Genomic DNA, 18329 nt, shown 5'->3' with positions numbered 1-18329 from the left:
ACAATAAGAGGTTAAATAGAGATGAGGTATGAAACGTGGGAATCAGGAGCTGCTGTCTCAGGGCCCGCCTGCCATGGAGAAGAAGTTGATGTGTGAACACCGAGGGCGGTGATCTCAGGCCTGCGAGTAATCCAGAGCTTGAGGGCTTTCCGAAGCAGCTCAGAGCAATGCAGAGAAGCAAGAGATGGCTTCTGCTGAGATTCAGGAACAGCGACCACTGTCCTGCATTTGTTATCAGGCAACAAGTCACATGCAGAAGACGACAGACCAGGGGCCTGAGGAACACGGAAGGAAGGCAGCCGCCTGTCTGAGAACACAGCCTCGCACCCACCCCTCCCTCCTCCCACCACCACGGTGACTGCCGCCCCCCTCAGCCTTGTTCTCACGCCACATGCTCGAGGCCCTCTTTCTAGGGCACCCAACATGCCACTGGGCTGGCTGGGGAGCGAGGGCAAGTGACATTTCAGAGCTGATTCCAGCTTACGAGATCTCGGATCTCAGAGATGACCGCCACACCGTCTTACACAACCATGTGTTTAATGCTGCACAGAACAAACTTGTTCTTCACCGTGAGGTTCATTACGAACTCGAATCACTGTAATTATAAAGTCTACAATCCCATTTAAGGCCCAAGCAACAGCTCGTGTGCTCAGTGCTTTAACTTAGAAAAATTTGAGTCACAAGTCATGAAACTTTTCATACATTCAGGATCTCTAAAATTTAACTAGTAATACAGAGCACAGTCCTCTCTCCCTTTGCAACGAGTGGAGAGAAATGGCTAAAGCAACCGTGGCTGAATTATGTTCTAAGCTTGAAGGAAAATCTGTTCTCACCAGGGCCGTCCGCCTGGGTCCCTGCGAGGCTGAGCCATCCACCCTGGGACAATGGCCGGCAGAAGCTCCAGAGCTTTCTGCAGATGGAGGTGCTATAGCACCGATCCTGGGCAGGGAGCCAGGCCGAAGGCAGCGGCAGAGTCTCCTGGAGAGAACACAGCACCCCCACCTAGTCTGTGTGCACCTGTGCCCACCGCCGTCTTGCACCAGGAACTGTACCTTTCCTTGTGCAATGACAGTTGGGGCACAGCCCCCCGGTGTGACCCGGCTGCGGGCAAGAGAACACAGTTCAACCTGCTTTACTGAAAAAGCTCCTTCTGATCCACCACCCCCTGATCAACCCAGAAAATGATCCTTCCCCGAGTCGGGGCGTCTTGCTTTGGGAAAGGTTTAAAGTTTGCTGTTCTTCTGAAACTGGGCCACCAGGCTGAGGACCTGCTCGGAAGCTTTGATGGTCTTGGAGCCAAGGTAGGCGGTGCTGTTGATGGCCGTGTCCTCCAGGTAGTAGCGGTAGTTGACCATCAGGCCGCAGGAGCTGGAGATGCCCCTGAGGCTGGCGTCGGCCATCCAGTTGAGGCGCCACATCACGGCCCCGTTCTGCAGGTGGAAGTTCGCCACGGGGTTCAGCGCATAGCCGCGGTGCTTCTCCCCATAGAGGTACCATGCGCAGAGCCGCATCAAGGGGGCCTGCAGAGCCCTCACCAGCCTCTCGGACTGCACCCACTCGTTGCTGCTGAGAAGGGCCTTAAGGGTCTCATTAACGGGACCACCTAGGATCTCGGAGATCTCTTTACTTTCAGACTCTGCAAACAGTTCACTCCTCCCGTGATCCTTGGCTTGCGCGTTCAGGACCCCCAGGAGCCACTTGGTGAATCCGGGTATAGGAGACAGGCTTGAAAACGTCCCAAGGTGAGGAAACTCTTTCTGTAAGGCAGGGTTGGGGCAGGGGGAGAAAACACATACGCACAATTCAGCAAGTGCGTCACTGACACAGAGGCCCCCCCCAGTTATCGTTGATGTGACATTAACCTGTGTGCTGCTGGAGAGTTAACAGTGATCCTGGATCCGCATTAATTTTCTCCTTTCAAAAGGAACATTTACTAAGAATTGGAAGTGTGCCAGCCTCTGGGGGCATGCTGAGCCCCCAAGGCAAGCCTTTACCATGGCGTCTCCATCCGCACCATCGTTCGCGCTGGTTTGGGGGACCTGACTGACATCAGAGCTGGGCTGCTATCAAGTGGGACCTGGTATGCGGCTCTTGTCTTTCCAGCACACCACACCCTGCCCATGGACTTCTCTGTGGCCACAGAACCTGGTTCATTGCTTGGCACACAAGTATCCAATGACTGTTTGTTGCATGAATAATTGATTGCCTAGCTATACCAGAGTGGGTGCAGAGGATGGGATGAAAGAGGCAGCAATGGGTATTTCCCAACATTGGATGATACGGTTCAATCACTATTGCTCAAACTGCATAGAGCTCTCAATGATCATTTCAAAAAATCCAGTATTTTCCGATTATAAATGTAATATATGCTCACTACAGAAAATTGTTTAAAAATGTTTGACAGAAGCAAAGAAAACCACGATACCCCACCGCTCTAACCCCTCTCAATAGTTTGAGGAAGTATAATTCCATCTGGTCTTTCTCTAGGCAAGTTTTAGGTGAGTGAGACATTTATTTCATATCCTGCTTTATGAACGTATATCACTAGCATTTTCTCATTACCGTTAAAATTCAACAGCATAATTTTAACAACAGAATAACACTGAAAGATAAGGCCCTGCTGTGATTTTCCCAGCTGTGCTCCTTTCGTGGGGCATTTGGGTGGCTCTCAGGCGTCTGCTCTCAGGAAGCCCAGTGTCACTATGTAAACCAGGGCTCGATCCTCTGTGACGATGCTCCGGCTCAGGCCATGCGCTGGGCGAGGGGCCGACCTCAGCATGGCTACAGGGCGGCTCCGACTGACTCCGGGATGGAGGCTGCGTGTGTCACCCAGAACCCCGACTCTTCTACCCTCCCCCAGTCCCCGCCCCAGCCCGCCCCTTAACGCCTTCAGCCAGGAAGACGGGATGAGACAGACCGCGGTCATTACCTGTGGCTTCTCACCCCGTCTGGGGACAAGCAGCAGAGAGTGATTCTAATGAAGCTGACACCCGGCCGAATGTGAGTTCTCAGATTTAAAACGGACTCTGCTTTTAAGATTCAGCTCATCCATGTCTGAGCTCCCCCTGCCGGCCGTGCTCCGAGGCGCTCTGCTGTGGCTCTTGGCGCGGAGACCCCAAAGCAGAGCGCTGTGCTCAGCCACTTGTTGACACTCAGTGTCTTACCCAACAATTAAGCTCCTCACAGCTCACCCAAGCGCCTAAGGGACCGTTTCCAAAGGCCCAGGCCCCGAGTGGAGCCGCAGAGGTCTGCTGCAGGAGGGCCGAAGGGCTTCCGCAGGGCGGCAAAAAAGGAAGTCATAAAAAGGAGCCAGGGTGTTCCCCCTCAGGCTACTGGTCCCACCTGAGCCCCTCACAGTGCCGAGAAAGCCCAGCGGCAGGAGGCAGGGCCCGGAGCCCCGAGGGTGGGTGGGGTCCAGGCAGGGGACCCTGAGATGTCGCCTCTAGACCAGGGCATGTGGGGCAGGAGGCGCCCACTCACGCCTGTGCCAGGACCACACGTGCACGGCAGGGGGCCCAGGCATAGTCCAGGGGAGGCCAGCAGCCGCCGGGGCCCTCCAGCACAGCCGTGTCTGTGGCCACTGGGAGGCTGGACTCTGGACGCGGTTTGTCAGCACGGGGTCCACCTCTCCAGTCCATCAGGAAGCGCTACGGGGCCCTGGCCTCTTCTACCCTCCTTCCTCCCTCCAGCTCCCGTCTCCACCCCATCAGACGACCTGAGAATGGTGGGCTGACACCAACAGCTGCACGGCACCCCGCTCACCTGCAGCTCCTTGATCACCCGCTTGATGAGGAAGGTGCCCAGCTCCACCCCCTGCAGGCCCTGCTGCGTCAGGCTGATGGAATAGAAGATGGCAGCGGCAATCTTGTTCTTCTCCTCTGTCTCTGACGGAGGATGCTCCTTCACGATTGCCTGGAAAACATTAACGACAGCGACGGGTGGGCTTGGGCGCTCCCACAGCCCACATCTCACCTTTCGCTTCGGGCCCCGAGAAAATCCTCATTGGGTGGGAGCTGAGAGGGACCCCGGCCCCTCTGCTCAAGCCCGGGCTCTGAAGACCGCACGCGCCTGCTCTGGGCTGAGATCTCCCTGGAGCCACGGCTGCGCGACTTCCCAGGCCATGGGCCCCATGCTGTATCGTTTCCATCACTTTGAAATTCTCCTGCAAACTTTGTTCAAGGGCCATTGATGTCCCTTTCATCTTTTTCAGGCCTTTGTGCAAACTGAAACTTGATTCGTCTGCTCCCCCCCAACCCAGAGACGACACCCCAGCCTCGTCCAGGCCAGACGGTTCCAGTTTCTGCAGCTTTTCTGAGAAGGCTGCTCGCTCGACCCTTTAGTGATTTCCCTCCTTCCCTCTCCATCTGGCTTTTTACATTTCTCAATAGGCCAGTGCAGTCCTATATCATTTTTCTTTCAGGCAATTTGCCTTTTTATGACTTTTCTGTGCACCTTTCTGATTTGGGCCACATCCTTGGTTTTTGTCACCGACAACACACATCCGCAAAGACACGTCCGCGAAGCCGTCTAAGAAGGACATGCGGTGGAAGGTCCCTTACCCATGGCTGATGTTGTTGGCTCCGAGTTTTCCCTGTGGGGTTTTGGACCTGGGTACCCTGCAGGTCACCTGGCCGGAGCGGAGGAGCAGTGGGTACCGTTAGTCTGCCTGGACGCAGGTACACCAGCCTGCTTCCAAGAACACATCTAACCCTCTCTAACCGCCTCCAGCTATGTGATGCTCCGAGTCAGGTGTTGGCCCGGAGCCCATGATGAGGTCTGGGAGCCCACAAACTTTCTGGAACTGTGTGTGGAATGTGCGGGGCTGTGCGCATCCCCCTGGGGAAAATGTCCTCCACTTTCATCCCCTTCGGTTGCTCAAAGGTCTTTTCTGTGACCCCCGAAAAGTTAAGAACTGCGGCTGTAAGGAAAGTGGGGCAGATGGTGAAATAGAGGCAGTGACGCCCCCGGGCCCATGCCAGGCCCATGCTGCACCGAGACTCTGCAGGCAGAAGGCCGTGGTTCATGAGCACTGCTCGCCTCCCATCCTCCCAGGTCTTCATCTGGCTGAATTATCTCCTCTATTTTTCCAGAAGCCTGTAGGTGATTTTGTGGTTCCTGATTTAAACACTCCCAGCAAATCTTTTTTTAAAGTTTTCAAAGTAAAAATGACTCTTTCTTTGGTTATACAAATGAGATATGCATGTCAAAGAGGCAAAAAATAAACGCATAGAGAAGAAATCACAAATCACTCCAAAATCTGACCCCGGGGCCCTGCTGTTGGCCTTTGGACGAGAGGCTCTCCACCTTCTTTCCTTGGCTTTGTGTGTACACTTAAATGTGCATGCACACAACCGTGTGCACACAACTGCACACACGCCCAGAGGCCCGACTCTGTACTCAGGGAAGGCGCCTGCCCTCAGGCCTGGAGGTGGGCTGGGCTTGAATCCTGGTTCCAGCCTATTTGCTCCATCACCGTGGGCAAATCACTCAGGTTTCGCTGAGCCCCAGTCTTCTCCTGTCTAACAAGAGGACAGTACCACTAAAAAGACCAACTCACGGGGCGCTGGGAGCATGACATGGAATGCGCTTCGCGGGCTGATGGGCACAGGGCGAATGCTCAAGCGATATGATTAGTATTATAAACAGGATCACGCTATACGTGCTCTTCTGTAACCTGAATTTTTACTCAATAGTAAGTCAAGGTTGGCTTCCCATGTCAGAAATGTACAACGACATCAACATTCAAATACAGGCGTGGAAACCCAGCACCCGTGAGGACGTCCCAGGCGTACATGCCATCGTTTCTCTAAAGCATCCTGGGCTGAGGGACAGGGACACTGTAGTTTCCAGCCTTTCGAACTGTAGACAGGGCAGCAATGACAGGCCTGCACTCTAGGTCTGGGTATTTTTCTCCCCAGGATAAATCCTCCGAGTGGAATTTTTAGGTCAAAAGGAAGGCACATTTATATTTTCATAGATATTGCCGAACTGCCCTCAGAGAGGCTGTAATAATTTCTAGAGCGTGAGAGGGCTGGCTCCTTCAAACACAGAAATCTAAAGGAATGTCTCCCTGCCGGCCAAGGCCGCCTGTTTGGCCTCCCCGCTTTTTCTCCTTCTGATACGAGGAAACGCCCAAGCGTGCCCATCCTGTGACTGTCCTCATCTCTCTAGCTCCCTAACAGCATGACTGTGACCCAGGAGTGTCCGTGCCCCTCACTCGTCTTCACCTCCCTCCTGATCTGCTCTCCCATTTCCAGTCCCTGCCTTGGCCCTTCTGCCCCAGGCGCCAGCAGGACGGTCTCAGACATTCACGTGACTCCTTAAGGAGAAGCCATGCTGGCCACAGGCCCCCCACACATGAGTCTTTTCATCACTTTCTCAATCACACGTCTCTGAAAACTCCCCACATGCGGTTAACACACGCCAAAAGGCTGAACCATGTGCCTGCCACCTCTCGTCCCTCACAGCTCCTCTGCCCCACAGAAAGCTTCTGTAGGAAACTTCTGCGGTGTCTCAGCTCCCAGTCGGCACAGGCGGATGGGTGCCCTCCTCGGTGCACGCTGTCTATACACGGCATGGCTATACTCCATAATTGCAAATTGAGATTTTATCTAGCCAGTTCAAAAATCCGCAAAAGTCTAAGCACTTTATTTAAAAAGGGGATAAAACTAAGTTAACAAAAAAACTTAAGGGCCAGTCCCCTGGCGCAGTGGTTAAGTACACACGTTCCGCTTCGGCAGCCCAGGGTTTGCCGGTTTGGATCCCGGGTGTGGACATGGCACCGCTTGGCAAGCCATGCTGTGGTAGGCGTCCCACATATAAAGTAGAGGAAGATGGGCATGGATGTGAGCTCAGGGCCAGTCTTCCTCAGCAAAAAGAGGACGTTTGGCAGCAGTTAGCTCAGGGCTAATCTTCCTCAAAAAAACCCAAAAACAACCACCTTAAGGGACTCTGTGGGACACCTGTCTTGTCCTGAAGCGACCGTGCGCAGGTACCTGGATGTTGCTGGAGATCTCGCTGGTCAGGGCCAGGTGCAAAACGACCAGGGGCTCCCCAGGGGTGGAACAGTGAGAGAAGAAGTAACATCTTCTGTAAGGTCCCACGCGCTGTTTCATATCCGTCCAACTTTTCATAGGATGCACAGCTTCAGACCTGATGAGAAAATATGAAAAAATAAGACAAACGTACAACTTACAAGTTAACTAACTCTTGCTGGTTCCTATTCATATTACTCACTAAAGTCAAACAAATCCTTTAAATACAGCTTTAACTGACTCTTCAGAAAAATTCAAAGAAAATCATTTTAATGTGAAACAGCCCTCACTGAGAGGAAGTGCAGTTGACATTTTACACACAGAACTGTGCTCCTTCTCAATCCTGGTCCGGAGCCGGTCGGCGAGGCCTCGGGAGGCAGTGATGCAGCCACTGTTTAACTCAGAAACCGCATCAGACGCTTCGTCGTCCAACATTCGGACTTTTATTCCCTTTGGATCCCTGCAGTTTTGAAGTCAGTGCTGCAAAAAAGCATCTTTCGTTCCATTTGTCCAGCAAGCTCATGCTGAAAACCATGATTTTGTTGTCAGCCTGTGACACGGCAGCAAGGCCTTGAATCTGTCACACTTCAAATAATACAACAGTTTTGAAACCTTAGATTCCATCAAAGGACACGGAAGGTGAAGGCCCTGAGGTGGAAAGAGCTGCCCCCGTCCTCTGAGGATAGCCACGCCGTGCTGCCTGGATCCTACCTTGGCCTGGGCCCCACTGCAGCTTCGCACAATACCGTAAATTTACCGATTGTCTCCAAAGCAGAAATCCTAACCACTAAGGAGACAGATGCTGCCTGGATTGCTCGAGCAAACCCGCGGCCCAGGGAATTCGTATAGCTCTGATAATGGGGTCTTGGGAAAACGTGGGCCCATGTGCTTGAAATACAAGGACATAAATGAGACCCCACAGGGAGGCCACCAGCAAGTGACCAGTTTCCCTCCGTTCCCTTTCCTCCTCCGTGATCGAGCCATCACCTGCCAGGACGGCCACGTCTGTGAACACTGCGTTTAGGTTTTATTAGGCTTACAACAAACATACGTGGGAATGGAGGCTGGCTTTCAGGCAAAGCGTAAGGCAAGTGCCAACCTCAGTACTCACTCGCTGATCTTCTGCAGCACCTCGCAGGGCGAGTGCCAGGTGACCCGCTCCAGGTTGAGGAAGGCGGAGGAGAACCATTCTGAGAGCATGCCTTTCAGCACGCCGTTCATCTCCTGCAGACGAGAGGGACAGTGAGGCATTTGAGGAGGAGAGCCCATCCCGCGTCATCGGCAGCACCTGGGGTTCAAACACCGAAACGTGTGACAAAGGACGATGCTGTGGGACCAGCCTCCACAAGGCTCTCCTGAGAGGGCGCTCAAGAGCTCTTCTCGAAAACCAAGGTGGGCTGAACTCAGCTCCCCTTTTAGACTCCATTCCTGCCGAGTGCGAGCATTTGAATTGAGTTCCCCAAGTCAAATACGCCCCCATCTGCCCACAGCGTGACACATTCAAGAGATAAGGTCACTGTAACGGGGAATGGTGCCTTGTAAGGGAAAGGCCAGATAGACAGCACAGAGCTCACATCCTCACCCTCTCAGCAAAGGTCTTTGACATCTCAAAACAGGATTCCTTGTTTCCTGTGAGAAACAAGTGCTCGGGCTGGGTACCGTATTTCCTCAACTCTGAGAGGCGCATTTTCATATTTTAACGTCTCTGGAGACAGGCTGCATCTTTCAAATGATGGTGGGTACTGTTTAATTGGCAGTATTTTTTCCCACTTCAGTGGGACATAAAGTAATAGTGTATCTGGCAATCAATGCACTTCGATTTAACGGAATTATTCTAATTTTACGCCACTTATCTGTATCTAATTTATTTCCAAAAATGATCTGAGTGCCTTTACCATCAAAAGCACATTTGTACTGAAACCTTTCAAGCAAGAACTGAACAGGAGGTACATAGGGAAAGGGGGGGACGCAGATGCGGAACCATCTGGGTTTAGACGACCACGACTGTCACTGAACAGGTAAGGGCAGTAAGCTTTCTGACAGCCAGAGTGGAGAGGACACCAAGGGCAGTGGACGTGGCATGTTGTCCCTCAATAGCTGTCTTCCCATTCTCCCAAATGAATAAAAGCCTCATTTTTTAGCAAGGCACATGGTTGTCCAGAATAAAGATCGAGTTGCAGCTAGGGACCGTCATGTGACTGAATTCTGGCCAATCAGATGTAAGCAGAGACATCCTGCAGCAGTTTTTGGGAACCTTAAAAGAGGGCAGGAACATGCCCTTTACCCATCTTTTTCTTTTTCCTTCCCACTGCAGGCTGGAAGGTGATGTGATGGCCAGAGCTGGAGCAGCCATAAGGGGCCATGAGGTAACTTTGGGGATGAAGGTTTTTCAGGGGTAAGCAACAAGACAGAAGTCTGGGTCAACTAAGGGTACCACAGAGGAGAATCAGCCCTGGGCTGCCTACCTCCAGACTTTTATGTGAAAGACAATCTTCTCTATATTCAAGCCATTATTATTTTGGGTCTCTGTTACTTATAGATGAATGACATACTAACAGATACACTGAATATTATTATTGAATAACAGTTAACATCTCAGTACATCTGGTACAGGATTGACCTTATGAATCTTTGTATAAGAATCCCAAAGACTGTGACGGATAACACCTGCAAAGAGCAGTATTCCAAAAGCTGTAAAAATGTTATGGGGCCATTTCACATTTTCATCCCTCATAAAAGGTGAGAGGACTCAGAACTTGTCACCTGAGGATAAGTTGCAGGTGTAGGGTTGGTGGCTCAGAGAAGGTTTCCGAATGAAGTGAGACCCATCTTTAAATATTTAAGGCCTGGGGCAGAGAAGAGGCCACAAATTTGTCCGGTGTGACCCCATGAGGGCGAGGAGAGGGCGGTAAATCCAGGACCAACCGGAGGAAGTACAGACTGTGGGACTCGGACTGAACTAACATGAGCAAGAGCTCTGGCACAGCGCGGGCTGCCCACAGACGTCGCCCCGGCAGGGACGAGCTCAGGGACGCCAGACACTTGGTGGAGCTGTTTTACAAAGGACTGAAGCATCGGCTAGGCGGCTGGACCAGACGACCTTGGCAATTCCTTTTAACTCCTGAGCCCACGATCTCATTTGCTTTACTTGGCTCTAAGCTGGGTAAGGGCAGAGGTCATTGCTGATTCATTCCTCTAGCTCTCAAAGCATTCAGTGGGGCCATCCACGTGGAAAATGGTTAACAGACTGATATCGAATGAAAAAGAGGAAAACGAGGAGGACGGGGGTCAGGAAGCGGCAGGAAGGGAGGATGACACGGCATTTGCTCTTTATGATACTGCATTCACTGCACTGACCACCAGGGCTCCGGATCTTTCTGGGGCCCTCGTGGGTCCTGAGTCTGTGCTAAAAGCCAGGGACCTTCTCCCCAGAAAACCGTAGGCACATTCATAAAATTTTGCACACAATTTCCTAGGGTTCATGGACCCCTTTGAAACTCATCTACGGATCGCCCGCAGGGGTTTGCGGCCCCCGGGCTGGGGGGTCACGCACTGATGGTTTGGACTGGATTAGCCAAGCTCCCTGGAAGACGTACTGGCACCTCTAATGCTCTCATGATCGGAAAAAGCCGGAAACATCTAGTTTCAGTATTAGTTCAGGGTTAATTATGAAAGAAATCGTTTGGCTGATGACAGGTCCTCCTCTAAGTGTCTTCATTCTATTTTGGGCTTTGACAGCTATAAAATGTGACACTGGTACATGAGCACGGGGAATCTAGGGGAAAGGTTACCAGTCTCCACTGCTCGGTTCTGATGATGTCCGCTTCGAGCTGGAACCAACCACCGAACGCAGCAAGGTTACCGGATCACAAAGAACAGGAGGGCAAGGAATCACTTACGCTTTATGCTCCTTAACCTGGCCACCACCGATCAGTATCCAGGCCTCAGACACACAGCTGCTGGGAATGCTGTGCTGAGGCCCAAGGCGGTGGGAGCGCCCCGCTTTTCCTGTATTGCTAACTCCAGTTCTCCTGAATGACACTGTTCAGAAGGCCGGCCAACGGTCCCTTTCAGCAGAGAAACAGCTGTCTCCCACGCTCTCTTCTGAAGTTTTTGGCTCTTAAGACCTCCCCACTTTTGGTAGGTGAAGAAAAGTTAGTTTTCATTGCTCAGGAGCCCAGAGCTGGGGAAGGGAGTGGAGAGCGATTGGAGACGGTCAGAGAGCCGGAGCTAAGCGCTTTAGGTGCAATTCCGATCCGTGTAAGCCGCTACCCCCAGGTGAGGGGGCGCACTTTCCTATCCACAAAGAAGTTCCCTGTTAGCCGGCGACGCACAGAAGTTATAGAACCAATAAGGACACTATACTAACCAAAAGCAGGACAAGCCACCCGCAGAGCTTCTGCAAGTGTCTAGCACGCTGGGCACTGCCACAGTGGGGATGTTGCCCGTGTCTGAGACGAGTTTAGTCCCTTACGTTCCAGCCAGGCTTCTGTTAAGGCTTGCGCACCACCCATGTCACCGGAATTTCTACATTTGAATTACCCATCAAGAAACTCTTCCATTTTGTAAATGCCAACTTCCCTCTAGAGCCCACAAATCACTGAACAGCACTCAGGCCTTCTGCTATGATGGGGATTCCGCTCCAAACTGAACTCTTCAACCCAAATGGGCCTTTGGAAATGTCTCTGATAAGCCACACCGACACACATACCCACACCCCCATAAACAGAGCACATCCCCACATCCCTACCCCCCCGACACCCCCTAAGCGGAGCACACCTACACGCACACCCCTGCCAATTCACAGCGGGTTTTCTTCGGGAGGCATCGGCACGTGGCATCTGCCTATCAGATCTGCTCTCTCAAAAAACACAACACAGACATTCGACCTTTGCCAGGTCTTAAAAACTTTCTTCAACGTAGCACTTGTATCTTCCCAGCAAAGGCACTTGAAACTGAGTCTGAACTTCATATCAAAGATTAAGAATCTCCATGGGCGAGAAAAGAAACCTGATCTAAAATATCCCAGGGCACAGAGAGGCGCCCTGTCTCATGTCTTTGGTCTTCATGCCGGCTATGCTCGAAATGGAAACATCTGTCTTCAGGATTCTCCCCCATCTTCAATAATCACCACCCCTGGTCAGAGACAAAGGTCTTGACAAACAGCGCCCTCGTTTGTAAGCCGTATTTTTAGCCGGGCTCCACAATATCCCTCGGCACGTTTCTCAGAAGAGAAGCGGGCTGACCTTGAGTTGAGCGAACCACCAGCCAAGCCTCTCACCTCAGCGCAGAGCCACCCGGTCCAGGCAAGTTAAGCGCCCGGGCTACAGTCACCTAAAATCATGCCTCCAACCAGAGCATGGCAAAGGAGGAGCGGGAAGCAGGCCCTTCCTTCCTCACTCATGCTTCTTCCACTATGGCCACCGTCCTGTAAAAGACACCAAGTCAGCATTGTGTCGCAGCCTCTCACTTGCCAGTTATTCTAAAAGTGCCTTGGCACCCTATAGGATTCAGCAAACAGGAACCTGTGATGGCCACGCAGGGGACTGAATCCACTCCGGGCTAAATGCTCAGGCCAAGCGCATAGCAGCTCTCCCGGAAACCAGCGCATGCCCACTTGACTTTATCCAGCAAGGCCATGGTCAGCAGGGGCTGGGGAGCAGCGTACCTCTGTGATGGGGGGCCATGTGCACACAGTAGGGATGGTAAGCCTCGCTCCTCCAGCGGCACAGGGCATCACAGGCCCCTGGCCGTCTGGGACACCTACTCTAAAGCTTCGTGTGCCAAACTTCCGGTGGTTTCTAAGACTGAATTCCTAAAGGCACAAAGTCCTAGCTGGACCACCCCTTTAACCCGGATGCAAAATCCAGAATGAGGCAGAAGAAATGGAATCAAAGTGAACTGCAAACATTAAGTGATTCTGGAGACAGGTTACAATAGGTGATAGGTCCCAGTGACATAAAAAAGCTATTCTTTGAATGATTTCAGTGACAGGGATTTAAAAAAATTTATGTAACTCTGTAGAGCAAAGGAGAAGGGAACCAGCAGATTTAGCCACTAATGTTTAGATGCACTAGATATAAGATGTGACAAGACTTCCGGCAGAGAAATGGGGGAGGCAGGATTGAGCAGCAAGAAAAGGCTTCTGTACCCAACGTGTCCAGACCATGCGCAGAGGCACAGGTCAGGCTCTCGTCATTCATCCTCTGCTCTAGAAATATCTCTATATGTGTGACTTTTGGCCTGTCGGTACACAATGTTTTTTCCCTTACGCGTGTGGACAGCCTTGGCTAAAAAACAAGCGAACCCTGGATATTTGAGCACGTGGCATTGCTGGCAGCTCGAAATTTCCCTGGGCAAGCTCCTCTCTCCCGACAAGTCAAGTCTCAATGTCACAGCTTTCAGGTGCCACAATGTTCCTTCTCAACTACACGGCAACCAAGAGTTTCCTTGTGTGGGGAAGAGCAAGGGGACACATTCAGTAAGTTGTCACAGAGTTGGAGGATTTAGGACTGAACGGGACATTAGAAATCACCAGGACCAATGCCTGCTGAAATCTGCCCAGGGCAGTCAGGATGTCTGCTATGATGTCTCTCTCGGCTGTGCAGAAACCTGCTAAGCCTTTCTGGGCTTCCTTCCAGGCTCAGAACTCCGAGGGAGTGGAACAGTCTGATGTCAAGACAAACCGGAACGACCAGTGTGCTGACTCGGTCTCACGGTGGGGCACCCAGGAGTCTATCCCACGCCTCATCCATCATTCTGCTACACAAGAAACTGACGACAAGGAGCTGATCACGTAGTGGGGGTGGGGGATAGTACATTTCAAACACTAAATTCTGTGGTTAGTGTATAAATTCCAAATGAGGGGTACAGATAATAAAATGCTATGAAGCTCCAAACTGGGTGAGACGCCCTGAGCTGGAGCGGTTGGAAAAGCTGCGTGACTGAGCTGGGGATGGAGCAGCTCTTATTCTAACAAGCCTCCCCAGCAGGAATCAGAGTGACACAAGTGACATGGGTTTGGGAACTTTCCATCCAGAGCCAGCCTGGCTGGAGAGGTGGGCCTATGGAGGAGAGCGAGTAACAAACGGTGAAGCAGGAAATGTCACCCAGGATGGTTTGGTGTGCGCCAAAAATGCTGAAGGAAAGACACTAAATGCGATCCTTCTGGCCACGTGAGGCTTGATGATCTTTATCAAGAGGGTAATGACTGACCTGTGGTTTCAGAGAGAGCTGGGCACTGAGATTACTGATACAACAGAAGCTGGTAAAATCTTAGAAAGAGGACATACAGTCACAACCAGAGAATATTAAATGCCTGATTTGGTGACACTAAATAAAACAAGGCCCTTGATTAACTGGGTTGTTTTATTCTGCTCTTGATTTTACAGAAAAAGGCAAATTTTAAGAGAACAAACCCATTTTAGACGTAATTAAATCGTCGACTCTGAGAGTCCGTGTGTGGTGAAGACATACACAACTATGGGGTCAGTGAGACTGGCCCTGAGTTGCGGCTCTCACCAGCCCTGGACTCTGGGCAAGGTACTTGACCTTCACAAGCTCTGATCACCCTATCTGTGAACAGTTCCCCGTGGCTTGCTGCAGATGAAACCAGCAAGTGCATGTAAAGCACTGACTGCCCACCACGCCAGCTACTAACTCGTCCCACCCTAGACTTGGGCTCCTGGACCGAGCGACGCTGGGGCCGAGAGCATGTCTGGTACAAGATAAACACCCACTGGCCACCTGCTGGATGGATGGATGATCTCATTCTGGGACAGGTGACATTCTACCTAGTTCTGCAGCCTCCTGTGCAGTAAGAGTCAAGTTTCAGAAGGACGGCCACGGAGCGCTAGTCCTTGCATCAAGAAATAAAAGCCAGCTTGGATTGCAGACTGAACCCACGCCTCCCTCGAGAGGAATCAGATGAGGGGAAGCATGCAGTGTGTGGAAGACAGTCTCAGCCATTCAGGCTGGGCTTGAGCCAAAAACGGGGTCAGTTCAGACTGCGGCCCTAGGTAACCCTTAGCACTGTAAATTAACCAGCTATCACGAGCAATCAAATCATAGCACTATCATCACTGAGATTAATCCCATCCTTAACTATACCCATTGTTTATGCATCTAAGGCTAAGCCGTCAGGAAAGATAAGAAAGTCTCTGATAAACACCATAACTCACATAGCAAGATGGGGTTATAAAGTGGGGTGCAAAGAACTCCAGATCTGGATTTGGGCGGGTGATCAGAGACATACCTATTTGCTCTGAGTTCTCGGTCAAGTTACACAACCTCAGTATCTGTTTCCTTTACTGTAAAAGGGAACACCCATATCACTCACCTAAGAATGAGGCAATGAACATGAAACCATTACGCCAGTGTCAGAGTTCTTAAATGAAGTAGGACACAATCGTTCAACTGCTCAATTTTTTAAAGTCAATAGCACCTAAAAAAGTTCTGAATGTAAGAAACTTCCTAGAGCATTTACATTATTTTGTGCTCACTAAAAGGGTAAAGTTATTGGTGCCTTCATATTTAATACCAACAGAATAAAAGGACTATATTCAACTATCAGCAGTCTTTCAAGTCATCATTACTTAAATTTTAAAGTACTTATTTGCATCTAACAAGAGCTCAGCGTGCTAAGCACCTGGTTACCTCAAGAAGTCACCTTAAATTCATCATATTTTAGGGCTGAAGTCAGGAAAGTAAGACGCCCTGCCCCAAGTGAACGCTGCAGAGAGAAGACCAGACAGGACTTCTTTGGACGATGGCTTACACATCGTGGGTGCGCCATTAACTTTTACTGACCCCGTCCAGGTTTTCAGAAGGCTGGCTGATGCTCAGTTCGGCACTCGTTCAAGGATACCAAAGATGAAACCTCTCAGCTAAAATAACAAGGAAGAGACCTTATGGAGCACACTCATCAGTACGACGCATGACAGTCCCCTGGGAGGTCGGCACTACGCAGTAAGGACTGGAACAAGGCAACTGGAGGGAGGCGAGGATTCAGAAAACGTGGGAAGGAAAGGGACTGGCTTCAGGCGGGGGAAGGCAGAGTGTCTGGGGCTTGACAGGGAGGTGAGGACAATACGGGGAGGACCTCCAAGAGCCCGCGGGCCGGGGCGCCAGGCGGGGGTGCAGCCAGGGGGGCGGGGGCGGCTCGGGCGGGGCCTTACCCGGACGTGCGGGCCCTCCACCAGCTTGAGGGCCTGCGCCTCGAGCAGGTCGGCGCGCAGCCGCACCAGGAAGCGCACGCCGCCGTCCAGCTTGCTGATGTGGTGGAAGAGGCCGCGGTAGCGCGGCACGAGCGCGTAGCGCAGCCGGTCCTCGGCCTGCAGCAGCACGGCCGCCTCCCGCGGCTGGTGGCGCAGCTGCAGAACGCCCGCGCTCTGTTCGGCCACCTGGCCGTGGTCCACGCCGAAGCCCCGCGCCAGGCGGCCCAGCAGCTCCGCGCGCTCCGCCGCCTCGGCCAGGCCGCCGTAGAAGCTCACGAAGTCCGCGCACTGGCCCGCGGCGGGCGCCGGCGTCTTCTCGCGCAGCTCGTAGACGGGCGTGGCCGGCACGGCGCGGCGCAGCAGCTCGTCCATGGCCCGCTCTAGGGCGCCCGCCACCGCCGCCGGCCCGCTCCACAGCCGGGGTCCGGGCGGCCGTGGCAGGAGCCGCAGCGGGAGGAGACGCCGCGCCCTCAGGCCTAACCCGAGGCCTCGCATGGCTCCGGTGACATCTGCCTAGGGGACGCCGACGCCGCGCTTCCGGCTTCCGGCGCGCGCCCGTCCCATTGGCCGAGGCGGGGCGGCGGCCAATCCGAGGGCGGAGAGTCGGGGGCGGGGCGGGGCCAGGGCGGAGCGCGGCCAGAGGCCAAGTGTGGCCAAAGGTCCCCGCCGGCCGCCCCAAAGCAGCGGTTTCAGAGCGCCCCCTGCCCTGTCATATGGCCATCCAAAGTCAGGCTCGGCCCTTCTCCTCTTCCCGCACCGCCTCCGCGTCACCTTTCCTCTAGAGCCGAACTCTCCAACCTCCAGGTGCATCGGCCTCCTGGGGGACGTGTTACACGTGCAGATTCCAGAGATTCCCATCCACCGTCTGCGGAGTAGCCGAGGAGGCTGCCTGCTTACAAAAGCCTTCGTGCTGCTAATTGTCTGGGAAGGTAGTCTTTGTCTTGACCCCGCCTGCGACCCCCCACTTCGCTGTCAGAGCCGTACTATACAGCTGACTCCCAAAGCTGCACCCTCCTCCGTCCTGAGCTCCGGACACAGCCTTCCAGCTGTCTGCTGCAGAGCTTTTCATGGATGCGGCAAACGCGGCTCTCCTGAGCATCTTGTTTCCCAGCCTGCCCCTCCTTCCTTGATCCTAATTTGTTCATTCATTCATTTATTCATTTAACAGTATTTATTAACTGCCTGGTATGTGCCAGGTCCTGTACTAGGCATGGGGATAGAATAATGACCCAGATAGACTTGATGGTGCCCCATACAGTTTACAGTCTAATGAAGGAGACAGATGATAATGTAGGGGAGGAAGACAATTCCTCTACCCTCTAGGTCGTTCTGGCTGGTCTAAGAATTAAATTGACGTGAGACAGAATAACAGGAGACAATCAAACAAAGTTTAATAACATGTATACATACGAGAGACCCGGGAAAATTGCATAACTTGCCAGAATGGCTGAAGCTGCCACCTTAAATACCACCTTCAGCTAAAGACAAAGGAGGATGTTGGGGATAGTGGTTTGGGACTTCAAGGGGGAAGAAGGCAATTTACATGGAGATGGAAAAGCGTGTTTGGTAAACAAGTGTTTGCTGGGCCTTCTATAGGCAATGTTATCTTGTGGTATTAGCTCCTTCCTGGAACAGGCCTTCTGTCTTAAATTCTTTTAGCCAGTTAGTGGGGAAGGTCAAAGTTTCTATCAGAGTCTTTTGTTCTTAAAAATAATCAAGGCAGGGGGCCGCCCCCGTGGCCCAGGGGTTAAGTGTGCAGGCTCCACTTCGGCTGCCTGGAGTTTCGCCAGTTCGGATCCTGGGCACGGACATGGTGCCACTTGTCAGGCCACCCTGAGGCGGCATCCCACGTGCCACAACCAGAAGGACCTACAACTAGAATATACAACTATGTACTAGGGGGCTTTGGGGAGAAGGAGGAAAAAAAAAAGAAAATTGGCAACAAATGTTAGCTCAGGTGCCAATCTAAAAAAAATAATAATCAAGGCAAAGAGACACATTTTGGGGTGGCCAATTCTGATCCCCCACAATGACATAACTACAAATTGTGATAAGTGCTATAAGGAAATAAACAGGTGGA

At 52.2% G+C, this 18329-nt stretch overlaps 1 protein-coding gene across 1 annotated transcript; it reads right to left on the bottom strand.

Moving 5' to 3' along the window:
- Nucleotides 1–518: 518 nt before the first annotated feature.
- On the bottom strand, nucleotides 519–16783 carry MLYCD (malonyl-CoA decarboxylase). Its single transcript, XM_046682311.1, has 5 exons — nucleotides 16211–16783; nucleotides 8146–8258; nucleotides 6996–7152; nucleotides 3763–3912; nucleotides 519–1757 (listed from the first exon to the last, which is right to left on the bottom strand). Exons 1-5 carry the CDS (start codon nucleotides 16742–16744, stop codon nucleotides 1224–1226), a joined length of 1488 nt encoding a protein of 495 aa, XP_046538267.1. The 5' UTR covers nucleotides 16745–16783; the 3' UTR covers nucleotides 519–1223.
- Between the last annotated feature and the right edge of the window lie 1546 nt (nucleotides 16784–18329).

Source organism: Equus quagga, chromosome 13 (assembly GCF_021613505.1).
Source record: "Equus quagga isolate Etosha38 chromosome 13, UCLA_HA_Equagga_1.0, whole genome shotgun sequence".
Lineage (NCBI taxonomy): Eukaryota > Metazoa > Chordata > Mammalia > Perissodactyla > Equidae > Equus > Equus quagga.
The sequence above is the reverse complement of the archived record's forward strand: the minus strand, read 5'-3'. Positions and strand labels throughout refer to the sequence as shown.